The following is a 27,941-nucleotide window of genomic DNA, read 5'->3' as shown; positions in this document are numbered from 1 at the left end:
GCACCAGCTTGTAATAGTATTTCAACAGGACATCTGGTAAAAGCGCATTAGCTACAGTTTAATGTTAAGACATAATTGAACAGAACTCCTCTTGGAGCTTGGCTTTTGCAATATGTTTTACTTCTGCTTCTTCTGCAAGCTGCCAAATAAAGGAATTGTGGGACTCCCTCATCAGAGGGTGATGGATCCTGACCCAAAGCCTGTTTGACATAACAGAAAGGCTCCAGTTAACATTTGCAGGCTCTGAAGTGCGTCCCTGAGGAACAGACCCAGCATCCATCCTGTATTTACATTCCAGCTACTACTGGTACCTCCACTGATCCATAATCCCAAATTATATAAAGTAACAGCCTTGGTGTTTTGTTCCAGTTCTGTTTGAAAGGCTGTGATCAAATGGGCTTTATAAACCATTTTCTACTGGCTTAACTTAGAGCCTTTTCCTGTTCTAATTATATGTCTGCATAATTGTTTGTTTTAATACTTATTTGATTATCTGCTCAAATTAGTGTCAGTGCAGCAGCTTTCCAAATGCAGCATTAAATATTCACATCCAAATGGGATTTCTTTCTGCCCTTTGTTTTGCAGTGATCTGGACTATAAATGTGAACTCTCAAAAGATTACAGTTATTTAGTAAGTACTAGGTCGTGATTATTTACATCTAACTAACAGGCTAAAGAGTGTTTGGAAGATTAATATATTTTGAAAAAGTTTGTGAAGTGTTTGAAATCTGTTTGATTTGAGGCTGCTGTCTCCACTTCTCCTTTTCTTTTTTTGAGTAAGTGTTTGAATAGCCAATAACAGTAATAAAAAACATCCGCCACCAGCACAAGTGCACACTGTAGTTTCTCTATTACACTCTCCCTCTTCAGCATTTTTTTAACCATTGTGTCTGGGACAGTTTTACTCTCAGCCCTCGCTGAGAAGGGACACAAAGACTAAGATGTTAGGGAAGCTTTCTTTGTCTGCTGTTTGGTTGCTCTTTGGGTTCTTTTCTGCACCAATAGGCAAGAGAGGGAGGCAGGACTGATCTGGAAAAGCATAATGTCCTTACTAAAGATCCTTACTAAAGACCCCAGTGCATTCTCAGTGGTGCTGAGCAGTCCTGCTGCCAGCACCTGCCCTGCACACACATGAAGGGGTCCTGGTGTTGCGTGGAGGAAGAGAAAACTCTACAACTTTTAGTTATAGAACGGTATGTTTATTCAGCGCTGGACGCAGGCTAGAGAGACAGAGACTGCTCTCTTTAAAAGGGCATGCACACTTTTGCCAACTCACTGGGCTGCATTGACTTCCCTGCTCATCCCAGATGCCCCCCACCCCGTGTGTGTGTTTGCTGCTGAACGTTTTTGCAAGGGGCAGGTGACTGACAGAGGCTGGGCTGGGACAAGGCCAGTCCACATGGCAGGTAAGGTCATCTCTCATCACAGATGCTCTCCTGAGGTTTAATCTATATATAAGCCACCACTTAATTCTGATACCACCTGAAAACATAGACAAATTGTTCCTGCCCTTAGCTGGTCAATGCAGATAATTCATTTCTTGTAAAGCCAAATTGCCCCAAAGAGATGCTAAGATCCCCTTAATGATAGAGGCATGCAGCAGACACCAGCCCAGGCCCACACAATCAAATTCAAGGCACTTACCTCTCTCCAAGGAGCAGCAGCAGCTCTGTCCCACCTTTACAGAGCCTGTGCTAAAAGGCTGTTGCAGACAAGAGGCAGCTGGGCAGTAACAAAATGTTGTGCTGTGGCTAGACTGACTTTCCAGTGATTTTCCAGTGCTATAAGTCCCATACCAGTCACAGTAAGAGGAAATCCAACTTGGACTGTTGGTAGACCTGACTAAGCCTGCAGTTTGGCGTTAGTTGGCAATAAAACATAAACAAATAGGCAGCAGCCTGGGGCATTGGTCAGGCTGGTGCTAACTCCTGTCTCAAGAAACCGAGGTAGTGTTTTCCACACAGGCATCAGTGCCATTATTTACATGGCCAGGTCTGGTGGCCCTCTGGTTGCTGGGAGGAGCAGTCACTGGCATTAGATAGTGCCATTTCTTTGTTGTTGGCTTAGGACAACAATACCACAGGACCTGTCATTTTAAAAATAAGCAGTAGCCTCCAACCCTCGGAAACCTAAACCAGCAACTTATCTGTGGGCTCACACAGCTTCCACGTGGTGCTCACAGGTTTGATTTCCTCAGGCAGCCCATCCCTGATCCAGTCACTGGTATTGAGGGCTCCATGGGACAAGCAGGAGTCAAGCATTTGTTCTCTAAGAAAAACAAAAGCACTCATGTAAATAAGTCCAAAGGCATTTTACAAAGGGTATTTTTCCCCTAAATAAAGTAGAACTTGTGACCTTTTCCATTTTTAGTTTATCTCTATGATGTGATAATATGAATCCTAAATTAGGAAGGAGATAGATTGCTTAGGGGGAAAATAATTTGAAAATACTGAGAAAATGCCACTTATGAAAGCAGCCTATATCTAGTAGGTATTTACAGATTTTACCAGGGGCTGAAGCTCTTGAGATAGCTGGCCTTAGACCTCTTCTTTTTGCATTTAATATTTATCTTCAGCTAAGTCTATGTTAATTATAGTTTCACAACTTGAAGCAAACTGGTCACAACTCCCAGCAGTATTTGATGTTTGGGCATCTCACTAGCCGCTGTTCTTTGTCTACATTTCAGACGTCTGTGCTCTTGTTTCTTCAGCCTATGGAACAGGATCTGCTGCTTCTAAGAGTCCTGACAGTGAGAGGTTGGATTGTTTCTTGAATGCTTTAAGATCCTGAAGTGAAAAATCATTAGTTCTCTACTTTCATTAGTTCTAGTTCTCTATTCTTTTATGGTAGCAGGTGTCAGTGAATTTTTCCAGAACAATTTTTATGTGCTAAAGTAAAACAAACAAAAACCTAGCTGAGTGCCACCTTTGTCTTTAAGTTTTTTATGCTTATGGTTTGCTTTCCCTGTCTCCTGCGGAACCTCCTCTTCCCCACAAAGCACCTTCTGCCAAAGGCTGCCCAGACAGCCCCAGCACCACTCTTACCCTGCTGCCCAAAGGGTGCTGGGGAGACAAAGAGACTTCAAGCCAAGCAAGGAAACCATGGGAACAAATCTTTGTGACCAGCTCTGTGGGAAACTCAATGCCAGAAACCAGTATAAGCTTTTATGAAAGTTTGGAGACTGGGATGAGACAAGGCAAGGCAGGAAGCTCCCAGGGGAGGGTGAGTAGCACCCTGTCCCCAGCTCACATCATTGTGCTTTGTTCGACCTCAACAATTGGTGTGAGCAAAGCCCGGAGCATCAGCCTTAACTTCGAATTTCCTGCTTGCTGTCGGCTCCATCCCAGGGACTGTTTGAAACACAGCTCTTATTATGGAGCTGGCAGAAAAGAGCTCCCTGCTTTGTGGGGACATGGGCTATTGAGCTGCAGAGAGGCATGCCCAGTATCTGCCTGGGTCTGGGCTGGCTGGGCCTGACTTCTGTAATGAGAGGAGCTGCTGTCAGAGAAGCCACATGATAACCACCTCTGTGTGTGGCAGCCCAGGAGCAGCTCGTGACTCGCTCAGCTGGGCTGACTTCTCAGCAGAGATTGTCTTAATCACAAGCTGTACAATGTCTCTTGCCCAGATTTGCAGAGGATTTGGCTTTACAGAACAGGGTCCTGATTCACAAAGCTCCTTCCTTCGCCTCTTACTCCTGCTCTCTTATTGACCAAAGCCAGGATGTTGCCTGAGTCCCTCTCTGTGGCTCCTGGATCTGACCACATGCCCAGTGCGAGCTCTCAGACAATGTTGTACATGTCCTGGTCAGCATGAGAGAGGCCTGGGAGGAGGGATGGAAACCAGAGGAGCAGTAATGTTTGTGGCAAGTCAGACTGCTGTGTTTGGCTTGGCATGATGTTGCTGATCCCACAGGATCCCCGAATTCAAAAGAATTAAAAATCTGTCCCAGAACTGCCCGGATTAGGGGATTTTGGCTGTCTCTCCGCACTCGGCACTGCTGAACTTCCTGCTCCTGTCATTAGCAGTAACCCCTGCACTCACCCACCTGGCAGGTCCCACTGCTGGGTGTGAGCCTTCCTTCCCTGGCCCCTCCCTTTGGCACAGCAGGGACACAGTGCCCACACACTTCTTCTGCCTCAGGAAGTCCTGACCTGCCTGACCTGCTGGCCGCTCATGAGTGACTTCTTGGAGCTGGAGAGAAGCAGCAGTGATTTACCACAGTGGTGGGAAGCCACCTCAGACCAGAGCCTACCTCTGTGCTGTAACTCCTCCTGCCTCCCCATCATGGGATCCAGCACATGCAGGCATCTCTCTCCCTGATCTCCTGCTGCAAGCAAGTCCTGTGTCATCCCAGAAACCATCTGTGAGATCATCTATGAAATATTTCTTTCCCTTGCATGCAAGAGAAAAGGAAGCAAAAGGCCTGCATAATATTGATGGAATCCCTGATAGCCAAATATTGAATTATTTACAGCCTAATTGTGCAACTGATACTCATGAGATTGCCTGGGCTGCAAAATGCATTTCATACATTTCACAAAATTGGTGACTTCTACTTCAGACTTTGTCTAGATGCATCATCACCTAAAGTACAGGTGACATCACTTTGCAGGAGAAGAACTAGGGTATCTACAGACACTTGAAATATCCACTGACTCAAAGCACCTACTGGCTGCCCAAGGTACACATGTGGAGCCATTTCAGGTGCTCAGGTGAATCCTTGCCTGGCTGGTGGCTGCTGCTGCAGAAGGGCCCAGATTTCCCACAGGTCTTGTGTTACAGCTGAAACTCACAGGTAAATGCCATTGATACCCTCAGGCACCTTCAGATGGCATTAAATACATAAATGCAAGACACTCAATTTAGCCTGTGTGACTGCTGGAGACCTCGCAGCACAGGGGGCAGTGACCAAGAACAGCAACACTTCCCATGCCAGAGCATCCTTCCTCTCCTTTTCACTGTGCACTGTAATGCAGTCCTTAATAAATGCACTAAAGCTCCTCCTTCCTGCCCAGCCTGCAGCAGATAGAGTAGGCTGGCCACTGAACCCAGCCCACAGAAAGCAGATTTCCAGACACAGAGCTCTTCTGTCCATTCCAAGGTACACAGGTTGATGTGGCAGCTGTCACAGGGCCTTGGCTATTTCCCTAATGCCAAACTTCTCTCAAGCCCTCTCTCTGCCTCATTAATAAATATCTGAACTCTGACATCTGGAGTAGACCATAAGTCTCTTAAAGTATCTTCTGTATTCCCCATTATATTCTACTCTTAGCAGAGCTTTGAGGGGGATCACCTTCTTCCCAAGCACTTCAGCAGCATTTAAGGAGCATCCCTTGAAATCACTGGAGTTGAATAAGCCTCTGGGCAGCCCATTTTGGCCTGAGGATGGTAACAAGCTAAAACAAAAAATCTGAGCCAGCATTACAATGCTGTCCTCCCAATAATGCTCATTTCCTCTCCAGACGAGACACACCATGTATGTCTAAACCCCTCAGCCTGTCCTAATTTGCAAATTCTAGTACAGCTGTAGGTTAAAAGAGCCAGCCAGAATTAATTATTGCAGATTAAGGAACCAAGCAACAAATGGCAATGGCCTCTTGTCAAACTGAAACATCTGATCCAAACCAAGCAATTTCAGCCCCTTGTTAAATACTTGCTTCTCTTGTTCACCATCTCCAGTGTTTTGCTGCTGAGCACCATCATCTGAACATTATTTATATGTACCCAGGCTACCACAGAGCAGCTTTGCCAGTGACAGCCCTGGCCTTGGCTGAGGCAGCCAAAAAGCAGGTTTGTAGGTAGCCACCACCTGCAGGCCTCCTCAGCTGTGGGGTGGTGGTGTTTGGTTTTGCTGTTATCAGGCTTTTGTGCCATTTAGAGTTGGCAGGCAGAGAGGGACAATTAAACTCTGCCCATGCCAAAGGAATGTGTATTTATTTCAACCAGGTACTTATTTTCTTCCTTCCCACCCCCTTTTTGAGAGACATGAGGTCAACAGACAAACAGGTGACTTGGCTTGTACAAAAAATGTCCTACACCTCAGAAGCTGGTAAGAAAACAAAGCCAGTGGCTGCCTTATAGGCAGGACCAGAGAGAGGAAACAGCAACATGATTTACCTGATGGCAGTGGTACAGATGCTATGGGATCCCAGGTCAGGGAGGTGATAATACCTTTGCAAAGCCAAAACTTAGGTGGCTTAATACTTTTGCTTTGTTGTTCTACAAATATTATTCAGTGTCTAAAATAGAAAAAGGGAGTTATTCAGTTATTAAATACCAACAAATCTGTAAGGTTTTACCCCTCTTTTTTTTTTTTTGTTTGAAACTGTGTGTTGAAAGCAAGGTCAGCTCTAACATCAGATCATGTTAGGTCACTTGGACCATCAGCTCTTTGGCAATGAGCCCCACGTGTGCCCTTACAGGATCCTCCTCCAGACTGCCCCTGACCACAACAAGAATGTCCCCATCCACTGGATGCTCCATAGAAAAATATAAGCCACCCACAGCACCAGTTGTGTCACCAACTGGTGTCTCCCTACCAGGTCTGTAGGTGCTGTGCTCTCCCCTTATCAACGGCCCTAAATATGACAGGGTGGGTTAGGTGGCAGAAGGCTTTGTATACCTTGCTATTTTCGGCATCCTAGAATTGTCAGAGATACAATCCCTGCTGGAAAACACTCCTTGCTATAAACAAGCTGATGAACATAGAAGAAAACAGCCATGCTTTCCCCACTGGCCACTACTCCATATTCTGTTGTTAATCTGCTCCTTTCCCCTCCTCCTCCTCTCCATTATTCTGCAATAGCTGTTAGTTGCTAAAGGAATTGAAGAAACAATTAAGAAGCTTTAGAAAAAGCAGATAATTTCTCACATGCAGTGCTGAGTACACAGCAGATGTGACTCAAGAGACACACATGCTGTTTTCGGGCAAGCATTCCCAAGGGTTTAGATAAAAATAATAAGGATGAGGTGTTTCAGCAGAAATCAAGTTATTTTTAAGTGGAAGAGCTCTAGGGGGCATTAAAAGAGTTCCCTGAAATTGCCATCATCTTCTTCTGTGTGGGATCCCATAGCATTAGTAGTGTATAATTAAAACTATTAAGCCAGCAGTCAGGCTAGACAGGGATTCTGGTAGGGAAGTGGTTACAGGGGTGATGGTGAAATGGGGTGGTTGCAAAGATCATCAGACAAGTTCTGATTTATTGGAGGTTTTCAAAGCAGAACAAACAAAATGCCTACAGGGAGATTGTCTTCCAGAAGGCAGAGGCAAGTCTCAAGGACCAGAATCTGAAGTGGATGGCTTCAGTTGCTGCAGTTCTGTTCAGCCAGCACAGGGAGAAACGCTGCCATGGTCGGGAGCCACATCTCAGCTGACACAGCACGTTGCTACTTCACTGAAGTGCATGGCCCACATCCAACCTAAGAGTCTGTGAGAGACACTTCTTTCCAATATCCCTCTGCTTAATCCATCCCCAGCACCTGTCACCACACCAAAGGGGACAGAGGCAGCAGAGCCAGCATTACCCCAAGCAGCTTGCTGAGCCCAGCCACAGGCCTTTGCCATCTTCTGGGAATGATGAAGACTGGACAAATTAAGAACGTGTTTCCATTACCCTCATTCACCTGAAAAATAATCAGCAGCCAACTCACTTCTAAAAAGTGGCCTGGCAAAGGGTTAAGAAATGAAATCTGATGGCAAATAGACAAGTATGGTCAACTAAGTTTGTGATAATCATCATCTTGGATGGGTATCTTCAATATTCAATACCAGGATTTTCTGTGCTCAGACACATAAATCCCAGGCATTCATACTCTACCAATATTCTAAATCATGCCCACAAAGCATATTTGAATAGGATTCAAGCTGATGAAAAGCAAGTTGCTACTTTTAAACAGATTTGGTGACCACATGAATGGAGCCAATGGATTCAATCCAGCACATGACATACCATTAAAGACAAATCTGCTACTGCAGTTCTTACTGCCAGGAAAGGTGTGAAAGAACACGTGGCCCCTCCAGGATGTGCACAGCCATATTTCTGGTGCTACAGATGGCAGTTTGAATGCTTGCAGGGTTTTTGCCTTGTCTTTTCATAATGCATATTTAGTCCTTGCTGTTTTCAGGGAGACATTTTAGATACAGTCAGCTTATGAAGAGACCCATCCCACTTGAATCATTTTAAAAACACCTCTTCCTTTCAAGTCAGCGACTTGGCGAAGGAGGGAGAAGAAGAAACATTGAGCCAAACTCCATAAACAGATTTTGTTTCCTGTGTGTGTGAGATGAGCCTGGGAAAAGCAAAACAATTAATCTACCCCTGAGTGGCTTTGCAGGGAAAGGTTAAGGAATAATAGAGTGATTTAGATCACACCACTTTACATGCATTTATGAGGGAGAAATTCAACACCCAAATAACGAATTCAGTTCAGATTTTACTTCCTTTCTCCCTTCCCCTCCACCCGCCTCCCCCAAAAATGACATACCCTTCCATTTGTAAATTACTTTAATTTAAATACTTCCAGGTTAACAAAATGTCTTAAGTTTGACATGTCCGAAGTTACAAAACAGAAACAAAACCTCTTGACAAAGGGTAAGAAAAAAAATATATAATCCAAGCCCAAACCTCCTTTCCTAAACTGGAGTTTTATGGTCTGTGAGCTGGCAACCCTCCAGAGTCTGACACAATGTCTGGAGCACCCAGAGCAGCTGGAATTAATTTTCTTCCTCCAAATCTATGCACTTTCATATGAAGCTGTGTTTTGGCACTGCTGCCCAAGAGAGAGTCCAGTGCAAAAAATCTAAGCCTGACCGTTGTTTCTTTGCAACCCAACACTTGCTGAGCAAACAACAAAAAGGAAGAAGAGGACAAAAAAAAATTAAGAGAAAGAAAAACCCTTTTCCCTTCCCCCACACACACAGACAACTATACCAAATAGGGGGGCTATTCAAGGCTGTTCAGAAATGGGTCACAAAGAGAAATGTTTGCAGATAAAACCAACACTTTTTTTTTTAACTTCTGCCTCGGCTTTTTTTTTTGTTTTTATAAACATCATGGAGGCCCCTGGAAGGTGCTGGGGATGTTTGAGAGTTGAGGTCCTGCTGATCCCTTCTGCCTCCCATTGGCACAGCTCCCACGCTGGCCCTGACGCGCAGCTCCTCTCCAGGGTCCGGACCCTTTGAGCCGCCCGCTCCGTGTCTGAGCCGCCGTAGGAGCCCGGGGGCCACGGGGCCCTGTGGGCATCAGCATCGAGCTGCAGCTCCTCACCCGGGCTGCTGGGGGGTCAGGAGGGGAGGAGGGAGGCATCCAAGGCACTCCCAGGGTGTCCTGTCACAAAATCACACACTGGAGTTTGTGGGAGCCCGTGGCTCTGTCCCCTCGCCATTTGGTCTTTTTCTTCTTCTTCTGACTTTTCTCTGGGATCTGTTGCCTGTTTTGGGAGACAGAGAAGAAAGCAGGCAGGTGAGACATAAGGCTGGGCTGGATCCAGAGCCCTGGGCAGCCTGTAGAGCAGCATCTTGGTGTGCATGTGCATATTTGCATACGTATCTCCATATACCCGTCCAGCACTGCACGGCTTTTCATGCCACACAGCTGGGCCTGGCTGCATTCTTCAGGAAAGAAGCCATTAAGGATAATGGCAGGGATGTATGTCCTGCCAGGGCACTATGCCTCCAGCTGCCCATGGTGAACTGCTGCCTCCTCCCCTGCCATGGGGGCTCCTCTGGGAAACAGGGAAGCTCCAAGTGATGCATCCATTACACTGCTGACACTCCGTAGGGAAGAGGATGAAAGAGACACAGAGAGCACAGAGAAATATACTCTTCTGCCTTTCAGCTGGCATTGCCCTTAGCCAGCTGCACTGATGCAGACTTGATGATGGAGGGCAGCTAAAAAATAAACTGAGTTTGCTGCTGAAGGGGCTCTGGCTTCCTCTGATGTTGTGAAGAGCACCAGTGCACAGAGAATGAGCTGACCCCAGAAAGATGTCCCTGGCTGTCTGAAGTTGCAGCCACCAGGAGCACACAACTGAGAGCCCTCCTGCAGTGTGCCCTGGAGCTGTGAGCAGCCTCTGAAGCATTCTGTTCAGGGCTTCTCCCTGTCCAGTAGGATGAGGCACTGCCCAAATGCCTGTTTGCAGCTGCACCTGGCTGCAGCAGCTACTCTGCCAGCCCAGCAGTGCAAACCCAGTGAAGGCTCTGTAGCTCAAACACCTGACAGGCAGCCTGTAGATGCAGATTTTAGTGCAAGATAAAACATACCGACACCAGCAGCTTCTTTAGATTCAAACCTGAGAGTCTGAACAGTTCAAAAGCAGCCTCTTTGTCATGTAATATGGCAGGCATTAAACCAAGTGTTCATACTAAGTAATCCAGACCAGGATGAGACATCACTGGGGCATAAATCACTATGGCTTTAGCTGGTGTTTCTCTTACAGCTTCCAAATTCTTGCAACCACCTGAAAAACTCAGCTTTGACTAGTAAGACTTTTTCTTAGTGAATATGAAGGCTGGAGGTGTGAAAACCATAAAACTTTAAAGCTCAAAACGACAAAGATGAAATTCAGAAAATACTTTAAATCTGGATAAACACTAAGTGACCACAAGCTGTTCATACTCTTCTGGATCTGTTTTAGAGATCCAGAAACCACACCCTGGGCCTGCTCAAGGCTTCTGCTGTGACAGTTCCTGTGTGTGCACTGCTGCAGCATAAAAGGGGCATCAGGAAATTTAAAACATCCATTGAGTGGACTCAATCACCCTGCTCCTTTCTGGATTACTTCCAGACAACAGTTTCTTGCATGAAGCTAAAGAAACTGGGAATCAGCCAAGTACAAGGAGCACCAACAGTGCAACCCTGATCAAGCATCCTCACCCTGAGAGCTCACAAGGGCTCTGAGGAAGGCCTTCATTTGCAAAGCACTTTGTCAATGACGGTTATGAGGGAGCTGAAATTTTCATTTTATTTGAAAAAGCTTACTTGAAAACCAGAAAAACAATACCTGATGGGTGATGCTACCCTTGACTGTGGACAGTTTGTAATGTCGAAAAACCAAGCAAAGCTGCTTTGTGGCCAATGTCCAGCCATATCACACAGCATCTTCCTGCTCTCTGACTTAACCCAAGTTCCAGCTCTTGTGAACATTGCTGGTGCTCTTGACATCACAGGCTGGCAAAGACTTTCACAGCAGCTACTCAGGAAACTGAGGTGTACCACTTATTTTTGAGGTTATGGAGTGCATTTTCAGGGCTTGAAATTAGTAATGCCTCATTACAATACTCCTTTCAGCCTGCCTGGAGCTGTGTTACGTGGAGAAAGCAAACAAAGCCTTTCCATCTTATTTTGGCTGTTTTCCTTTCCTGCAGAGCAGAGTACATGGTGGTAAGAGCTTGCTGCAACACAAAAGTAATATCCAGCCAGCTAATACTGAGTTAGAGAACAGTTGGGGAAGAGCTTGGGACACTTCCAACTCAGTTCTCCAAAGACTTTCTGCCCTCTGCTTTTGAGACATGTGGGAAGAGTGGGCAGTACCATCTGGTTTTGATGGAGGCTGGCTTGAGGCTCTGCTAGGATATTCACAAGTACAGATATGCTGTGAATAAATGCCTTGTGGTTTAATTGCCGGGCGAGGCACTTTGACTGCGCGGCAGGGAGGAGCATGATTTCAGCTCAGAGCCCTCCCAAAACATGAAAAATGAGGGCCCAGAAAATCTGGCAGACAACTAGTGCCAGAAAAACAAATCTTCTCAGAGAGAACTGAGGTTATCAGCAGAGATGCTGGGAGGTGTGTGCAGCTCTTTTCCTGCAGGGGAGCCGGGCTCTGGGAAGGCAGTCCCTCCCTGCTGGCAGCCCGAGCAGGGGTTCGCCCGGAGAGCGCGTTTGCCAAAACGAGCAAAGGCAGCTCATGCCAGAACTGGGAACAAACCTCTGCAGTCTGAGGAAACCTGGGGCTTAGCCATTAGGTCATGCAGTTTCTCATATAAAATGGCTTCATTTTTTCCATTTAGTGAGCAGAAAATGTTAGAAGTCACCTACAGCATTAGAATGTTGTAGAATTTTTTGCTGGTCCTTTTTAACTTCTAGCAAGGCAAGACCCTGAGAGGACAAAACTAGGAAAATGCTAATTACTGGTCCAGAGCTTTCAGTGCCAGCCTTTTAGAGCTGATCATTATAGTAGGCTTTGCACTGTTCATTGAATAAAAAGTTTTCATTACAGCCACAGCTACATCTTACTGGGCATGGTATTGATGTCCTGCACGGGTAGCTAAGTGCTAGTAACAGACCTAAGCAGATACAGGACAAGAAAGTTAATAAACACCAGAAATATCCCACCCCCAAGAAAACCTGGTTCCCCAGAAATTGGCTCCTGACTCTCTGGGCCATGACTCCTGCATGTCCCATCCACGGGCAGTAAGGAAGGGAGGAGTTTGCAGCTTACCTTATTACCCTCACGAGATCATGGAAGGCCTTGTCCACGTTCAGAGGTGGGTCCTTGGCACTGGTTTCTATATAAGGAATCTGGAGGAGAGAAGTGTATCATGAAAGAGATCAGTGATAATACCAGCTTCAAAATGAAAAGCCTGAAGGCTGGAGAAATGGGCTGCTAATACCACGGAAATACAGGTAAACAAAACGTTGCCATGACACTGCTATCAACACCCTCACGCTTGCAGCAAGGTCAGCGACTGCTTACAAAAGGTCTGGAATAAGCACCAGGCTAAACAGCTGCTATTGAGGTCTGGGTTTGGGGGAGAATAATCCCAGACTTCATGTCATCAGATGTTCTCTCCCCCTGAGCTGTGCTCACAGACATGAAAATAGCCGAAGGTTGTTGAAAGACCAGCACTTGCCAAAAATTCTTGCTTGCCACATTTTATTGGGACTACTGCATGAATATTTCATGACTACAATTCCCCTTCAGTGTAAAATGATCTTCCCCTTCAAAGTCTGACAGCCAGATGGGGCCTCCTAGAGTGCTTGTCCAGCACACTGGCAGATTTATAAAACTGCCTCTGATAAGGTATTTTCATGCATGGCCTTTTCCAAGGCGTGTGTATACAGATGGATACAACATGCTGTGCGGCAGTTTAGGTGTCCTGGCTCTGACAGAAACCAGATTCCGTGGGGAGGGGGGGAGTGAACCTGCCCTGCCAAACTCCCATCGAGGTTTGCTTAGAAACCACCACACACTTGTCCTTTAGGCACAGCAAGCTGCCAAGAGGTCTCAGGCTTGTTTGCCTTTAACCTTTCCTTCAGTTCCACTTCCTAAGGGAGCTGTTGTCTCCCTCTGGGTATTCAGGGCTGCTGGCATTTCGAGGTGATTAGTGGAGCAGCATGTGATCTACACCCATTTAAGACCAATTTCTCAGGCTAAACTAACAGCATGAATAATGTAGAGCTGAGATGGTGGGCCAGATTTATATAGGCTTAACAACCCTGTTAACTTCATTATCTTTAACAAGCTCAGGCACCTGGATACACCTTCTAATGCCTGACTCTGCCTTTTCACTCCAGGGAGGTGCACTTTCTTCCCTCATCCTGAGCACTTCTCAGCACTTTCAGACACCTTGTACAGAAGTCTCAGTGATGGCCACAGCTCTCCTACAGCCAGGTGCACAGCAGAGGTTCTGGTTTCAGTCATGAAGTGGCCCTACTGGAAGGAAGCTGCAGAGCTGCTACTTTGTAGTAGTCAAAAACGTATTTACAAATGTTTCATTGTAAGCTTTAATGCAGCTCCTAATGAGCACAACTTTCGATCCTGAATGCCTGTAATAGGACTTTCAATAAGCCATTAAATAATCCTGCAAACTTACGTTATGTTTTGTTGCCATTTCTCTCCCCTGTTCTCTTGTAATTTTCCTTAAGTGCATTAGATCAACTTTGTTTGCCACCAAAATCATTGGAAAAGACTCCCTGGAAAAAATCAAAACCAACACCCAATTATTACTACACTACAACAAAAATTATGAGCATAAATTTCACTTTTTGATGCTGACATCATCTAGCATATTCAGCTACAGACATACCACATGTGTAAAGAAATAAAAAGAAAACCCCCAGGCTGTGCTATACATATGCCCATATTGTAAAAATTTACTTGACAAGTTGCATGCATGCACACATTCCTTGTTATTTGTAGGGACTTCAGGAACTTATTGTCACAATTTCTGCAATGCTTGATGATAACTAAGCCTGAAGATCCAACTAGGTGAAGAAAGATCTAGAGAATTAGCCAGAAAATCAACTGAGACATAAAGACAGATCTTGGACAGGAGACTGGGACTCTTTCGTATTAGTTAAGGCATCTCAGTAACTGCATATCTTGGCAAGATATTGAGGGATGATGGAAGAATTGGAGTAATTTCTTTCCTGGTCATCTACTGAGAGCAACTGTGGGGGAAAGAAAGATGGGCTCTGGGAGCTGATGCTTAGAGGGGCATCAAATGGTGAAGAAAATGAGTGGGAGCAGAGATGCCTATCAGCTGTTACCCCAAGACAAACTGGGCTTGGCAATGGTAGCTGGAAGCAACCAAAGAGATTAGTTAAGCTTCCAGCGCTATTACCTACCATCACCTGTTTCTAATCCCAGATAAAAATACCAAACCCATCTCTCTCTGAATAATACTCAGTATTTCCTTAACTACCAGGCATGTAAGTGCCTGCCTTCAGCTACCACCTGAGAAGAGATGCATTTATCCACAGCATGTCCTGTGCAAGGCTCTCCCCTTCTCCCCCTGCAGAAAGCTCCACTGTTCCAGCAATAAACAGAACCTAGGTTGGGAGCCATGGGAGGTGTTGGCAGTGCCACACTCTCTCCTCTGGCCTTATGAAACAGAGCAATCAGCTGCTGCAGGGCCTCTTAGCCACTGCTGGGAGGGAGGAGGTCCCTTCTGATCACTGACACTTACTGCAGTATTGTTGTCTTATATTTAAGCCCCGCCTAAATGCTCCCAGTGTTCTCTGCTGTAACAGAGCTGATTTTACTGGGGTAAGGAGCAGCTGGCCATATTCATTTCTGTATAAAACACTTCCCTGGTAACTCTGGATTTTTGAACAGCATTTCTGGGTCATTTTTCATTGAGATGATAAGAGCTCCATCTTCCCTCTGGCATGTTGCCCCGTTGCTCTGCCTGGAAAAATACTGTACTGCACTCTGCATTTTAAATGAGCCTTAGAGTTATTCATTCTGATAATGTGACTGTGATTTAATGTTAATACCTGAGCATTGATATATCTTGACTCTGATCCTTCTGGAGCAAAATATTTGCCTGTCTGGATTATTTGATTGCTTTTTGGCTTGCAGCACATTGATTAGAAAGGGATTACTTTTGGATGGTATCTCATTTTCCTTGTTTACATCAGGCATAAAACTCTACAGGGACTTTGTTCCCTATTGTAAGCTGTACAAATGCTAGTTGGACAAAGCTGCTACAGTTGGAAATTTTACTATAATGAAAGTTGTGGAAAGAAAATGGGAGGAAGGCTTTGAACAGCCCTGCTAACACAGCAGCCTGCAATTCTTTTGGATTTTAAGTTGCCAAAACTGCCTGCCAGACTGAAAACCAGGGCGATGCTCTGCTCCCAGCTCCCTGTGGGTTTAGCAGAAGGGTTTTTACTCACGTTGATCCCACTGCTGCGATTTTCTGCCCCAGCTCAGGTTTTGGTGAAGCATTGATACGCTCCTCACGCTCGGAGCGGCGCTGAGCAGGGAGCACAAACAACCTCGCCAGCCCGTTTCACTTCCTGCCTCTCACACGCTGCTGCAGCACTGCGCAGCGTGTATGGAGGGCAAAAGTTTCAGTCCAGAGCAAACAGTGAACACCATATCTTATTTTCACCAAGTTAAATTAGATAAAATCAGCATCAGATTGGGGCAGGTTACAGGAAATTCTGTCCTGTCTCCTTCAGTTTTTAGAAACAGATTTACTTTGCCCCAAGCTAAGCCAGCAGTGCTGAGGCTGCTGTGATCTGAGAGGCTGACTGAGGGACTGACATTCTTCTTCATTTCAATGAAATCAAAGGGTGGTTTTTCCTTTTCTTTTCACTCTTGTGGGCTACACTTTGGACGTTTTACTGGAAGAGCTGTCAGCTGTGAACCTCACATGATAGGAGTCCACCCTTCCTGTGGGGAAGTTATTCAGAGCTGTGAAAGGAAGCCAGCAACGAGGCCCAAACCCTCTGGTGACTTTTCTTGATGACTTCCATAATTAAAAGTCATTATGAACGGAAGAACTAAGTGATTCAAAGCTGCAGACATATAAGAGCTTAATTCACACCCCACCCAGTGAGAATGGATCCATTGCCTCTTGAACCAGGATGGGAAGAGGGAGTTATCTTGTAGATAAACCAGCAGCTTCCCCTCACTGTGCCAGGACACATTTATTTACCATGATTAAATTCCCAGTGATACCTTTTCCCCTGCACATGCAAGGAGGAGAGAGGCGACCTCTCTTGCTGCATCCCCAGGCACAGACAGATGTTTTATTCTGTGTAATTGCTCACTGCAGAGCACAGTGCATTAACTACATTACATCCCTGGTAAGAAAGTTCCTTCCAGCACGAGTTTTTTCCCCTTCAAGACACTTGCTCACACCCCCAAATAATGCAGGGCCTTCGAAGGTGTGTTTGGCACAAGCCAGGCACAGGAAGATGGTACCACGACACGCAGAATAATTAGGGCTGAATGCTTGCTGACTCCCTGCTGGTGATCCTGAAGTGCCTGCACTGTGCACAGAGCATCCTTCCTCCTCTTCAGAGCTGAGCTGGTCACCTTCAAAGGTGTCTGATCTCTCTTTCTCACACTGCTCTGGCAGAAGTTTCTCCCTTCCAGACACATTTTCACTCCATTGTAACACCACTGACCCTTTCCACACTGAAAGCCCTTCATGCTTATCGGAAGTAAACCACTTCTTATTCACCACACTGAGGTCCACAAATGCCTCATAAGGATTTGTCTCAGGACATGCAGAAGGCAGAAGCTGGGGTCAGGTGTACAGCCATGCCCCAGGATGGTGGGGAGCCCCATGGCACTCACCTGTCCTTGACTCTCAGGATCAGCTGGTGGAACCGGTCCACGTGCTCGAAGCTGGCCTTGTCTGTCACCGAGTAGACGATGAGGAAACCATCTCCAGTCCTCATGTACTGCTCCCGCATTGCACTGAACTCCTCTTGGCCTGCAGTATCCAGAACTAGGACAGAAGAGACAAAGGTTTTTAATTATTGTGAGGGACCTGTAGCTGCTGGCACCACTATCTGTCCTGTGGCCTTTCTGCCTCTGCTGGGCTTCCTCAAAGGCTGAAAGATCTGATGAAATCAAGTTGGATTGACAAGGGGGTTTCTGTCCCAGACCTCACCCATCCTTGTATGCCTAAGATGAGAGGAGGGGAAGATGACACCGTGGATTTAATTTTACTTTTCCAGTACCAAACACAGATCACTGAATTTGGACAGTTGCTGCTCTGGCAAGATACGGCTCAAAGTATTTCACAACCCTCCCAACTTTCCCCTCTCCCAGAAGAAGAAACCCAAGACTAGAAGATTAGCTAAAAGCCAGTTTAAATGTCAGGGATAACCTACAAAATGCTTGGTGAAGCAGAGCTGGGAGACAACCCAAAGTAACAGCTACAAGCATTTTCCTTTTCTCAACACCTGAATATTGTTTCTAGACGATTTTGTCCTTTCAGAGTAAGCCTTGGGGAACTCCCCTTAAATATTTAGTCCCAAATGTGTGCTGATACTAAGAAGGTAACTAAAGGAGATGGAAAAGCTTTAAGTACCTTGCACATCCAATACAGTGATTACGTTTCAGTGAATAAATCCATGCTCAGATCCCCTAAAACGCCTCAGTTGTGACAGCCACTCAGATGCTGTTCCCCACTAGATTAAACTTAATGGAATCATAACTCACTGGTTTTCCATGGATCTGTCTTGCAGGGGGTCCCATCACTTGTGGAACAAGCTACCCCAGCCTTCTGGGTAAGCACCACATACACACATCAGTGCTACCTCCTGAGCCCCAGCTTTGTGCACAGCCAGGATTCTGTCTGGCAGGAGGAGGGTACCAGACGAGTTCATCAGTTTAGGCTGTGCCAGTACCAACATGGGCTGCACTCAGAGTGCACCAGCTGCTCAGAAGTGCTAGTCCTAATGCATCCTTGCACCCCAGAGGCAAACGTGGGACCTTCATGATGACTGGGAGCATTTTCACATCCCAGTCAACTGGGCTGGGTGGGAAAACTGTTTTGCCTCTGCTGTACAGCCGTGGTGTAAACACCTGCTGCCCACAAGTGATGGGGAAAGCCCAGGGTAGCTGTGGATGGAGACAGTGGCAGGAGCATACTGCTGACAGAGCAGCAGGGCTTGATACAGGTTTGTCTGGTCTGAACCATTCCACAGACCCAGCAAGGTGTTCCCTGTAGGGGAAGTGCTCAGGCTGCCCCAGTTTCCAGATGGGACCATGATAAAGACCGTTTTGCAGCATCAGCACAGGTGGACACGCTGCATGTCACAGCGCAGCACACGAGCCAGCCACACACCTCCACTGCATGTCTGGAGGAGAGACAGCTACACTGGAAGACCTGGAGACCCTCCTTTGTGCTGGCAGGCCCTTTACAGCCTTCAGCCTCATTTGTTCTCCTGCCTTAACTGGTGTTAAATGTCTGCTTTCATGAGCTCTTAAAGTAAAAAGAGCTTCCAGGCTCTTGCAAAGACCCTCAGATTTAGGCTTATTTGCCAAGATTGTTGGAAAGTCACCCGAGTCTCTTCATAGCCTTTTATCCTGCTCCTCCCCTCTAAATCTAGGAAACAAGGGTCTCAGCTCAAAGGCATTTTAGCTATTCTTAAGGACTGTACAAAAAAAAAAAAAAAAAAAAAAAAAGGAAATAGAAAACCCAAAGAGACTGCATGTGCTGGTAAATTTCTATGCCCTGGGCAGAATTGCTACCATGGAATAAGGCCAGGGCTCTGGAGCTGGGACAGAAGAGGAAATTAATCTCTCCTACCTGCCCAACCTGTACAGAGAGGCTGGGCTGCCCTCATCTGACTCCTGCAGCAGCTAGACACGGTGTCAGAGCACGGCTGAGAGCTGACAGCCAGCACACAAACCCAACCTGTGGGGGAGTGGGAGAGCTCCCTGCTGAGAGCTGGGCCCTCCTGCCCTCCCTCCCCCTGAGACAGGGCAGGTGCCCCAGCACAAGCTGTGGGCAGGAAGGTGGAGATGGATGTGCTGTATCCTGCATGGTAATTTACTTAGGGACTTCCCCTTGCTATGGCACATTTGCAAACTTCTCATGAAACACATAAGAAGCATCCAGCTGTGCCTTTGCACCCATCAACCCATCTCCAGCTGCTGCCCCTCCAAAGCTCTGCATCCCCTGGGAGAGGGGGCAAGCCCTGGCGGGGGCTGTGGGGATACCCCAGTACACAGGGCTCTCCTACCTTGCCTGGATCTTGGCCATCACCCTAAACACAGACAGAGCTGCTGTGTCAGCAGCTGCTGTTTAAAGGGAATTCACTTGCAGCATTGATAAAAAGGTGAGCAAGTCCAGGCAGCATTTAAAATGGCAATCTGAAAGTGTAAGTAAAAGACACATAGCAGTGAAGGTTAAGGTTATTAATACAAAGTTAAGCATTGTGTAGATGGCCAGAGAAAGTCCTTGTCTTAACATTAAACGTGCTCTTCATCAAGGCAAATCCCCAGCCTAACGCTTCTGTGCTTTGTGAATTGTAAACAACAACAAGGAGAGGGATCTGAATCCTTTGTAGGCAGGGAAGGACCCCATCCTGAAAAGCATCAGCACCAAAAAAGGGACAGATGGAAGTGGCTTTGCTTGTGGTATCTTGTGACATAAAAGCTTCAAGATAACTCCTACCTACAGAAATGGGAAAGAGCAAGGAGAAGCTTGGGAAGGGGGAGCTCAGAAGGTGATTGTCTTCCCAAAGGGATGAGAAGATTTAGCATGTTAGCCAGCATTCACCTTCTTTTAAAATTCCTGTTTCTCCAGACAGGATGCCAGAAGACAGAAAGAACCATGAGCAGAGAACTGTGAACTGGCACACTTGAAACCACCAGTTGCCCCACTGGCAGCACATAAATGCCAGCATGGAAACAAGGACCAAAGCACAGTGGGTTTCTCCTACCTCATTCTTCCAAGAACTGAAATCAGACTCATAGGCTGCACATAGTCAGGGACTCCCAAAAGAAAACGTCGTAAATTTCTCACAGATTTGACCAAAGAAGCAAGGAGGAGTAATTATGAAAGCATTTGGGTAAGCTGAAGGAGAGAGAAGCCAAGGATGATGTATGATGTAGGAACAGACATCCAAAGAGGGCAAAGCCATTTAGAGCTATCATGAGACCAGCTGGAGACTAAACTAAGAGCAATTAGGCTGTGAGAGCCCAGCAGGGAGGTCTCCTGCTTTGCAGGTAAGAGGTTGCTGAGTGAAGAGATGGCCTTTTCGAGTTTCCAGTAGATGTGACCTCCAGCTGCTGTGATGAACTCCTTGCTAATTGAATCCTGCCCCTTTAGAGCTCTCTATACCATTTTTCTGTGAATCCTGATGGGTTATGCAAGAGTGCAGCTGCCTAGAAAGCACTTCTGAGCAGGCACAGGAGCCCAGGAATACACAGGAATCTGTGGTCCAAAATAGAAGCCCTTGGTGCTTCAAGGTGTACCATGTGGCAATGCCTCTGCAACTGACAGTGCTCCAAGTGCCCATCCAGAGACAAAGGCACTTGGTGAACCTAAACCAAGGGCAGAGACACACTGTGAACTCTAAGCCAGCAATAGCATTGCTTTTTCTGGAGCCTAGGCTGGATTCAGTTCAAACACAGCATTCCCAGCCTTCGAGGAGCTCAGATCTCATTGTGCAGGTGAGCTCTTCTCTTTTCATATTTAGGCAAAATGTCCTGCTACATCTTTACCTTGCCAGGCAGCACGGTGTATAGGTCACCTCAAGAGAGTTTCTCCACTGTCCATGGCATCCAGAGGGGATAAAGATGAACTGACAGGCACGTCAACCCATTTTCTGTCCTTAAGCCTTTGGGTTTCACTGCCCTGCAGCTTGGTACCTAAGCTCATGGGAAAATTTAGTTTGAATTGCCAAGTAAAACTAACGAGCCTCAGGCTGAGCAAAGCCACCTCCACAGTCTCTGTCTTCCATCAGCAGCACCGTGGGAGAGGGCACTGCCTTCAGCTGAGGAATTGGTATTCTGGGCACTGCACAGATGGGGTACTGGGGTCACAGCTCCCATTCTGTGTCCCCACACCCCAAGTCACCTTGAAGAGGTATGAGGTGCCCTTGCCATGTGCAAAGCAAGGCAGATGCTTCACTCTGTCACTGATGCTTCTGCTCCTTCTCAGACACAGCCACGCTGCTCCTGGCATGACAGCTTTCCTCAGCAAAAAACACATGATAGGAAAACACTGGGGCTTTTATGAGCCCTTCTTCTGTGCCCTAGCTAAATACACAGATGTTATAACATAGAAAACCCAAGTACTTGAATTCTTGCCCTTTCTTTGAGCAAAAAGAAGACAGGCTTCCACATCAATAAACAGAAAAAAGATGCAAGCCCTTAAAGGAGCCCTTTCTCTAACAAAGGGCAAGTATTCAAAGCCTTGTGTTTTCCATGTTGCAACATCAAAATTTTCCTGGCAGGAAAAAAATCCGACCCAAGACAAAACCCCCTCTTTCATTGTTGCAAAATCCCAGCAATTAAGGGAGGGGAAATACTGTATACACAAATAAAATAATGAAAGTACAAATTTAACTTGAATTTTAATGCTCTCAGTGATGCTACTCTAAATTAACAAAAACAAGAAGAAAGCGAGCCACAAACCAACTCTTCTGCCTGCAAATCTGAAGTGACCTTTGATCTCCCTCTGGCCTCGTGGCTGAGTTGATCTCAAGTTTCCCCAGAAGAAAAGCAGACTGTGTGCCCAGAAATGACTAGCAGCAAAATTTCTGTGTGCCCAGAAATGACTAGCATCCCTCCACAAAAAGGCATGCAAGGGGTAGACAGGTGGGAAGGGTAGACAGAGTGTGGGGGAAGGAATGGAGCCTGGTGTGAGTGCACAGGGGTGCACATCAGGCTGTGCAGGTCCAGCCCAGCACAAGGGCACCCCAGGACTGGGATGGAGGTCTTGGGAAGAGAACTAGAAGGAAAACTGAACCTCAGGAGCAGAGAGACAACTTCTAGGCTGTGAGAGTTTCATCAAAATCATACCAGGGAAAGGAAAGGGAAGAGGAGGGAGACCTCAGCTTCCTTTCAGCCATCACAATTCCTTGTTTGGCTCATACCAATTGGCACAGCTCTACTGACAGCTAAGAGTTCAGCCCAATTCCCCAACAAGACCAAGCTTGTGGTCATCTCTTCATCTCCCTTTGCTTGCCACCTTTTCATCTCTGTGTGATGTATGAACCATAAGGAATTCTGAACCATAGGGAACTTTTTTGCCATATTAAGGTATTCCACTTTTGGCTTCATGCCCAGATTAATAATTTCAGACTGGCATTTGGCAGCCACACCAAAAGAAATTCTCTGCTACTTGCTGTTAGCCTGCACACAGAAAGGAGTGTGCAAAATTAATCACAGCAATGCAACTGCAGCAAGAGCTAATCAAAGCAGATTAACCCTGGCCCCCACTTAATTCTGCCCTCATATCTGTAGGGCACCTATGTGCATTTCACCGAGCACAGCACTGTGCTGATTTCAGCACTACCAGCAAGGAATAAACCAAGATAACATATGCGGAGAAAAATGAAGGCTGGTCCTAAAGCCTCATTAGAGTGGCAGCTACAAAAAAATGGGCTAGCCACAAATTGCCTGTGCATCTTTGATTCAGGTTAAGTGCCCTCTTCCACTCTACAACGCTTGTCTTCCAAACACTGTGTTGATGGTCTTCTAAAGCTGGCACAAGGTCAACAACAAAGAGGGTTTGTGTAGTGTGGAACATGAACACAACAAGCACAGGTCCCACAATCTTCTGGGAGGCAGGGAACTATCACAGACAACTCCTGGTAAGAAAAATAGAGACATGCCCAAGCTGAAGAACAAACAGGTAAAGAAAGATTTTGAGATCTAAAATAGAACCCTATTCCATCCCAGTCTACTTTCACTGAGAGATTTGAGCTAAAGAAAAAAATGCAAGTCAAACATTTCATCATGCAGGCAGTTAGTGCTCTTGAATAAATGTGGGTGAAGGTCTCCATGGAGGGAAGCCAAATGCTTTATGCAAGCTGGCTAGCAGAAGGGTTTTTTTACAACATAATGCTGGTGCAGCTACAAAATGCTTGAGATGCTTTGTACAGAACTGCTCAGGCAACAGCCTGGAAAAGGGTGGGCTGTTTCCCTTTTTTAAAAAGTTGTTGGATGTCTATGTATGTTTTTTTTTTTTAATAATAACTCTTTCTGAAAATTTCAAAATTTATAGAGCCCCTCATGCTATATCCTTACTTGGTTGTTCATGTTCCAAAACTAGTTCCGATTTTGGGGGTGGGCAGCTGCTTCTGCCCACCAAGCACTGCATGAAACCTCAGCTTGTAAAAGCTTTGGTCATAAGGAACAACTGGAAAGTCTAGGATTTATCATGATGCATCTTGACCCTACCTATCATTTCTGTCCCTAATTTTATCCCATAAGTGATTCATGTAGCCACAGAGCAGCTGTCCCAGAATATGGTGACCTCTGAGAATGTCCTAGATCCAAAGCCTGTGACAGAGAGCTGAGGCAAATGACACAAGTGTTAGTCAGTCCTGGTGCCCTGTTTCTTCTGGGCAGATGGAGAAGGGTCACATCCCTTTTCAGGCAAGAATATTGCCTTTCTTCCAAAATTGTGATTTTTCAAAATCTCAAGTGGTAGGAAAGAGAAGCAGCTGCAGTTTCACTTCTCTGGCTGGGAAGCATCTGTGGGCACACAAGCCCTGGAAGTCAGGGATTCCCAAAATGCCATTCAAGGTCACAGCTGAATTCTGTTCAGCCCAAGTACAGCCATTAAGCCCATCTGAGCAAAAGAAATGCTTTTTCATTAAAACAAAGGGTTACGTTTCTGCTCCTTGGAAAACAGTTTCTTTCATCACTCCTACTCAGATCAGGTTGGGTTGGGTTTTTTGTTGAAGTCTTGTTTGTTTGTTTTGTATAAACAAAAATTCCAAATATTCAGTAAAAGACGCCTTTTCTACTTTTCAGTAATTTGCAAAGCCAAGGCTGTTTCAGCCAATATCAACAGGTACAGCAGCTGGTGTATATATATATATATATATATATATATATATCACAACATGGGGCATACCAGTGAAGACAAAGGTCACACATTTTAGAGGGCTGGATTCTGGAGTCAAAATAATGAATTTAATTTACAGCAGGACTGGAGTTCTCTTTTACACAGGACTGGCATTTTAAAAATAAAGGTGCATGTATACATTATGAGATGATTAATTGGGAGCAGATATCTCTAACGCAGATGACAAGAAGAGACATTCCAGCACTGATTTCACAAATACTGCCTCATATCAACTGTTAACATATTCAAATGAACAAATGTTGGCAAGATTAACTTGTTTTGTTGTTTGCTGGTTTTGTTTTTTTTTAACACTGAATAAAAGCTGTTCTTTTAAGGACTTTGTGGCCATTTGTACCGACTAAATTATATCTGATTATATCTCTTAATCCTTAAGAGTGCAACTAAGATCTCAGGTTTCCAGACCAAGCTAACAGTCTTCACAGCAAACCCCACCAGCACCATATTCCACCACTTATGACAATCCCCCAGCTTTCTGTCCCCACACACCAGTGACACTTATGCAGAGACACCAAAGATCTTGAGCACCTTCGTGACTAGAGGGCGGAGGTAGAACTTGGCACAAGTGAGGCTAAATTTAGTTCAGTTATGTTAGTGGCCACTTGCTTGATTTTATGTACTACTTAATTATTCTATAAAGGAAAACAAAATTTACAACATTTAAGAGCAAGACTCCCTTTGTAGCTGTAGTTAGTCTGCTTCATGAAGCATAAATGAAAAAGCTGCAGTTTCAGGTAATACAGGGCTTTCTTCTCACCTGCTAATCAAGGTGGTTGGTTTGGGGATTTTTTTGGGGCTTTTTTTTGTTTTGGTTTGGTTTTTTGCGGGTTTTTTTCCCTTGTGTGTTTCACTGATGTTGTTTTGTTTAAAAAAAAAAAGAGGCAGTTTTCTTCAAAGAACTGAAAACTTGGTTACAACAGATCTCCGGGCTGCTACCCGACCCATATTGAAATGAGAGAGGTAATTACACAAGAAAACATCATCCTGAATGACTGAGTTTAAGAGCTGTAACAATTCTTCACTGTCAGTGGACAACAGTTTTGATTAAATATTCTTTCTGGTTATAACCACTCACTCAGTTACCCACTCACAGTTATTTCCCAGGGGATAAGTTCAGCCTCAATGAAGTATCATTAGCAATAGCCACCTGGCAGGGCTGTAATTCACTGGCTGCAGAAGCCTACACCAAATGTCAATGAGGATCTGCAGCTTTTCACAGGCCTGCAAGAAACATTTCTGTGCAGAACTGGAACCAATGCAACTGGAAGCAGAAGCTTTGCTGGAGACCAGCTGCAGACCATGCACTGCAGCTCCAGATCCTGCCAGCCCACAGCAGAGCAGGAGGGACAGAGACACAACATGCTATGGGAGACACTGAGATCTATTTGCAATTGTGCTCAGCTAGAAGGGAAAAGGGATCATGACAGTAGCTTGCTTACCATCAAGAATTGCCCACTGCCCATCTATTTCCGTGTGCTTCAGGTAGGAGTCTTCAATAGTTGGGTCGTAGTCTGGCACAAAAATCTTCTGGAAAAACTGAATAGTGAGAGCACTCTTGCCCACACCACCATCTCCAACAACGACCAGCTTGTACGTGGGCAGGTTTTCGCTGGGAACGGCACTTGTAGCCATGTTGCCAGTGCGCTGCACCTGCAGGAGAGAGAGAGATCATCTCCAATCACTCAGCAGCAAAGACAACAGGGCAATATGCACTAGGCAGCTTTTACCCACTGCCTAAGAAGTGAGAATGAAGGCAGCTCTGACATCCAGAATCCTTTTGGAAATCCTTTTGGAAAGCAGCAGCAGCAACCCTTCCCAACAGCTCTGCTGCAACTCACGCTCAGTGCTTACAAGTGCAGACATCTCCACCACTGTGCCTTGTTTGTCTGCAAGCATTGCTAATTGTCACCAAATGCACATGCAACACCTATGCCATTGAATACCTTTCCTACAAGGGCTGGGTCCACAGAGCCATGACAAAAATCACCTTGGCTCAGTGCACCTATCAAGCTCCCAACAGTTTCCTGTTGCCAGTGACCAAATCCCATTAATAAGTCAGAGTTGTGCTATTCCTCACTGCTTAACCCAAGGTATAGCAAATGTTAAATGGTATGTTACACCCTAGGGCCAGATCTGCAGGCAGAGCTGCTGGTGATGGATGAAACTGGAGGTAAAGGCCCAATCCTGGCTCTGCCAGCAGACAAAAATGCACTTAGCTGCTTTCTTCTCTCTCACTTTCAATTTTGAGAAATAAAACCAAGAAGGCAGCAGGCCAGGAATAACAGGTGGTTTTTGTTTTGCCTTTTTTTTTTAAAAACCCTCAACCCTGCTGTGGCAGGAAGGCTGGTGCCTGTGGCTGTGACACAGCCTAGAGAGCAGCTTCCCAGCAGCATGGTCACACTGCTCCCCTCACCTCAGAGCTAGCTCTTAAAAGAAAAGTGAAAAAAATTCCCTGGCTGACACTGGACAACGGCACAAGTTTGTGGAGAAGGGAGAAGAGGCAGCCGTTACTGACTGGCCCATTTCAACACTCAGCAGCAGAAACTGCTCATTTATCATTTTATCACTGCTGCTTGGGCAGCAGTGATACTGACTCAGATCTCAGAGGAAACAGGTGGCCATCTCCCACATCTGAATGACCATTCCATTTTCTGGGAGGTCTTTCACACACTTAAAGACAAAATAAAAAAAAATTCATCATAATGATAAGGCTGAAGACAAGGCAGTTGATTTTCCTGGTATTGGTTTTCTTGACAATACTGCTCAATGCAGCAGCAGCTGTGGTGACACCTTCTGCAGGCACCTGCTCCCAGACATTCTGGTTTTGCTGCTGCCCTTTGGGCTGCAGGCATTGGCTGGGGTCAGCACAGAGGTGGGACCAAGACTGCTCTGAGGGGACCTCCATAAACTGTTGGTTCCCAACCTGTATCCCCACCAACTAACACAAGCTTTTGGAGGCTTTCCCAATAAACCCTAGGGATTTCTTTTTCATTAAAAAGACAACTTCAACTTCTTCATCCTCAGAAACCACAAAGCAAGTCTGATGTGCTCTGTGCCACAGAAGCTGACTGTGTTCTTGTGAAAACACAAAAACATAAACCCCTAATCTAGTTTCTGATTTCTCTTGTCCCTTTCTCCGTAATCATTACTTCAGTTTAATCCAAAATATTGAATCATAAAAACACTTTTTACCTGGAAAATTTGGGGGTTTCATGTTCTTTCAGTACACTGGAGACCCCATACCACCTCTAAAAAGAAAAGCCCATAAGGAGACCGAGGACAAGATTTCTGAGTCTAAGAACAGCAAAGGCCTCTTGTCCAAATTGAGACCAGCCAACATTTTCAGAGCAAGAATCATGATCAAATCTGCTTGTTTCTAAACCACCTTTAAAGGAAATTCTTGAGAATAGCAAGAATTTCCACTGCAAGCAACATCTGCTAGATGGGGAGAAGACCAAACCAGCTGAGGTTTCAAACAGTCTCACTGCATTTCCTCACGACAACCCCAAGGAAAAGTTTCTTAGCCCTGTTTTTGAGTAAGCCACTTTCTCATATTTATGAGACCACACATCAATACACAGCAGGCTGGGCTACTGAAAAACCAATGAATTTCAACTAAATGTCTTATTTTGGCTTGAAA

The 27,941-nt window shown here is 45.7% G+C and overlaps 1 protein-coding gene across 8 annotated transcripts in view; it reads right to left on the bottom strand.

The window, feature by feature from the left end:
• Positions 1–8,421: 8,421 nt before the first annotated feature.
• The window catches only part of MRAS (muscle RAS oncogene homolog), a 38,687-nt gene continuing 19,167 nt past the window's right edge, over positions 8,422–27,941 (bottom strand). For all 8 annotated transcript variants that reach the window (XM_030952302.1, XM_030952298.1, XM_030952303.1 and 5 more), the window contains 5 exons: positions 25,741–25,951; positions 17,038–17,191; positions 13,817–13,916; positions 12,442–12,521; positions 8,422–9,432 (listed from right to left, as the gene is read on the bottom strand). In XM_030952302.1, coding sequence (XP_030808162.1) covers positions 9,333–9,432; positions 12,442–12,521; positions 13,817–13,916; positions 17,038–17,191; positions 25,741–25,951 — 645 coding nt within the window. In that variant the 3' untranslated portion in view covers positions 8,422–9,332. The remainder of the gene's footprint in view (positions 9,433–12,441; positions 12,522–13,816; positions 13,917–17,037; positions 17,192–25,740; positions 25,952–27,941) is intronic.

The sequence above is a fragment of the Camarhynchus parvulus genome, chromosome 7, assembly GCF_901933205.1.
Source record: "Camarhynchus parvulus chromosome 7, STF_HiC, whole genome shotgun sequence".
Taxonomy (NCBI): domain Eukaryota; kingdom Metazoa; phylum Chordata; class Aves; order Passeriformes; family Thraupidae; genus Camarhynchus; species Camarhynchus parvulus.
Note: the sequence above shows the minus strand (reverse complement) of the source record. Positions and strands in the feature narration are given on the sequence as shown.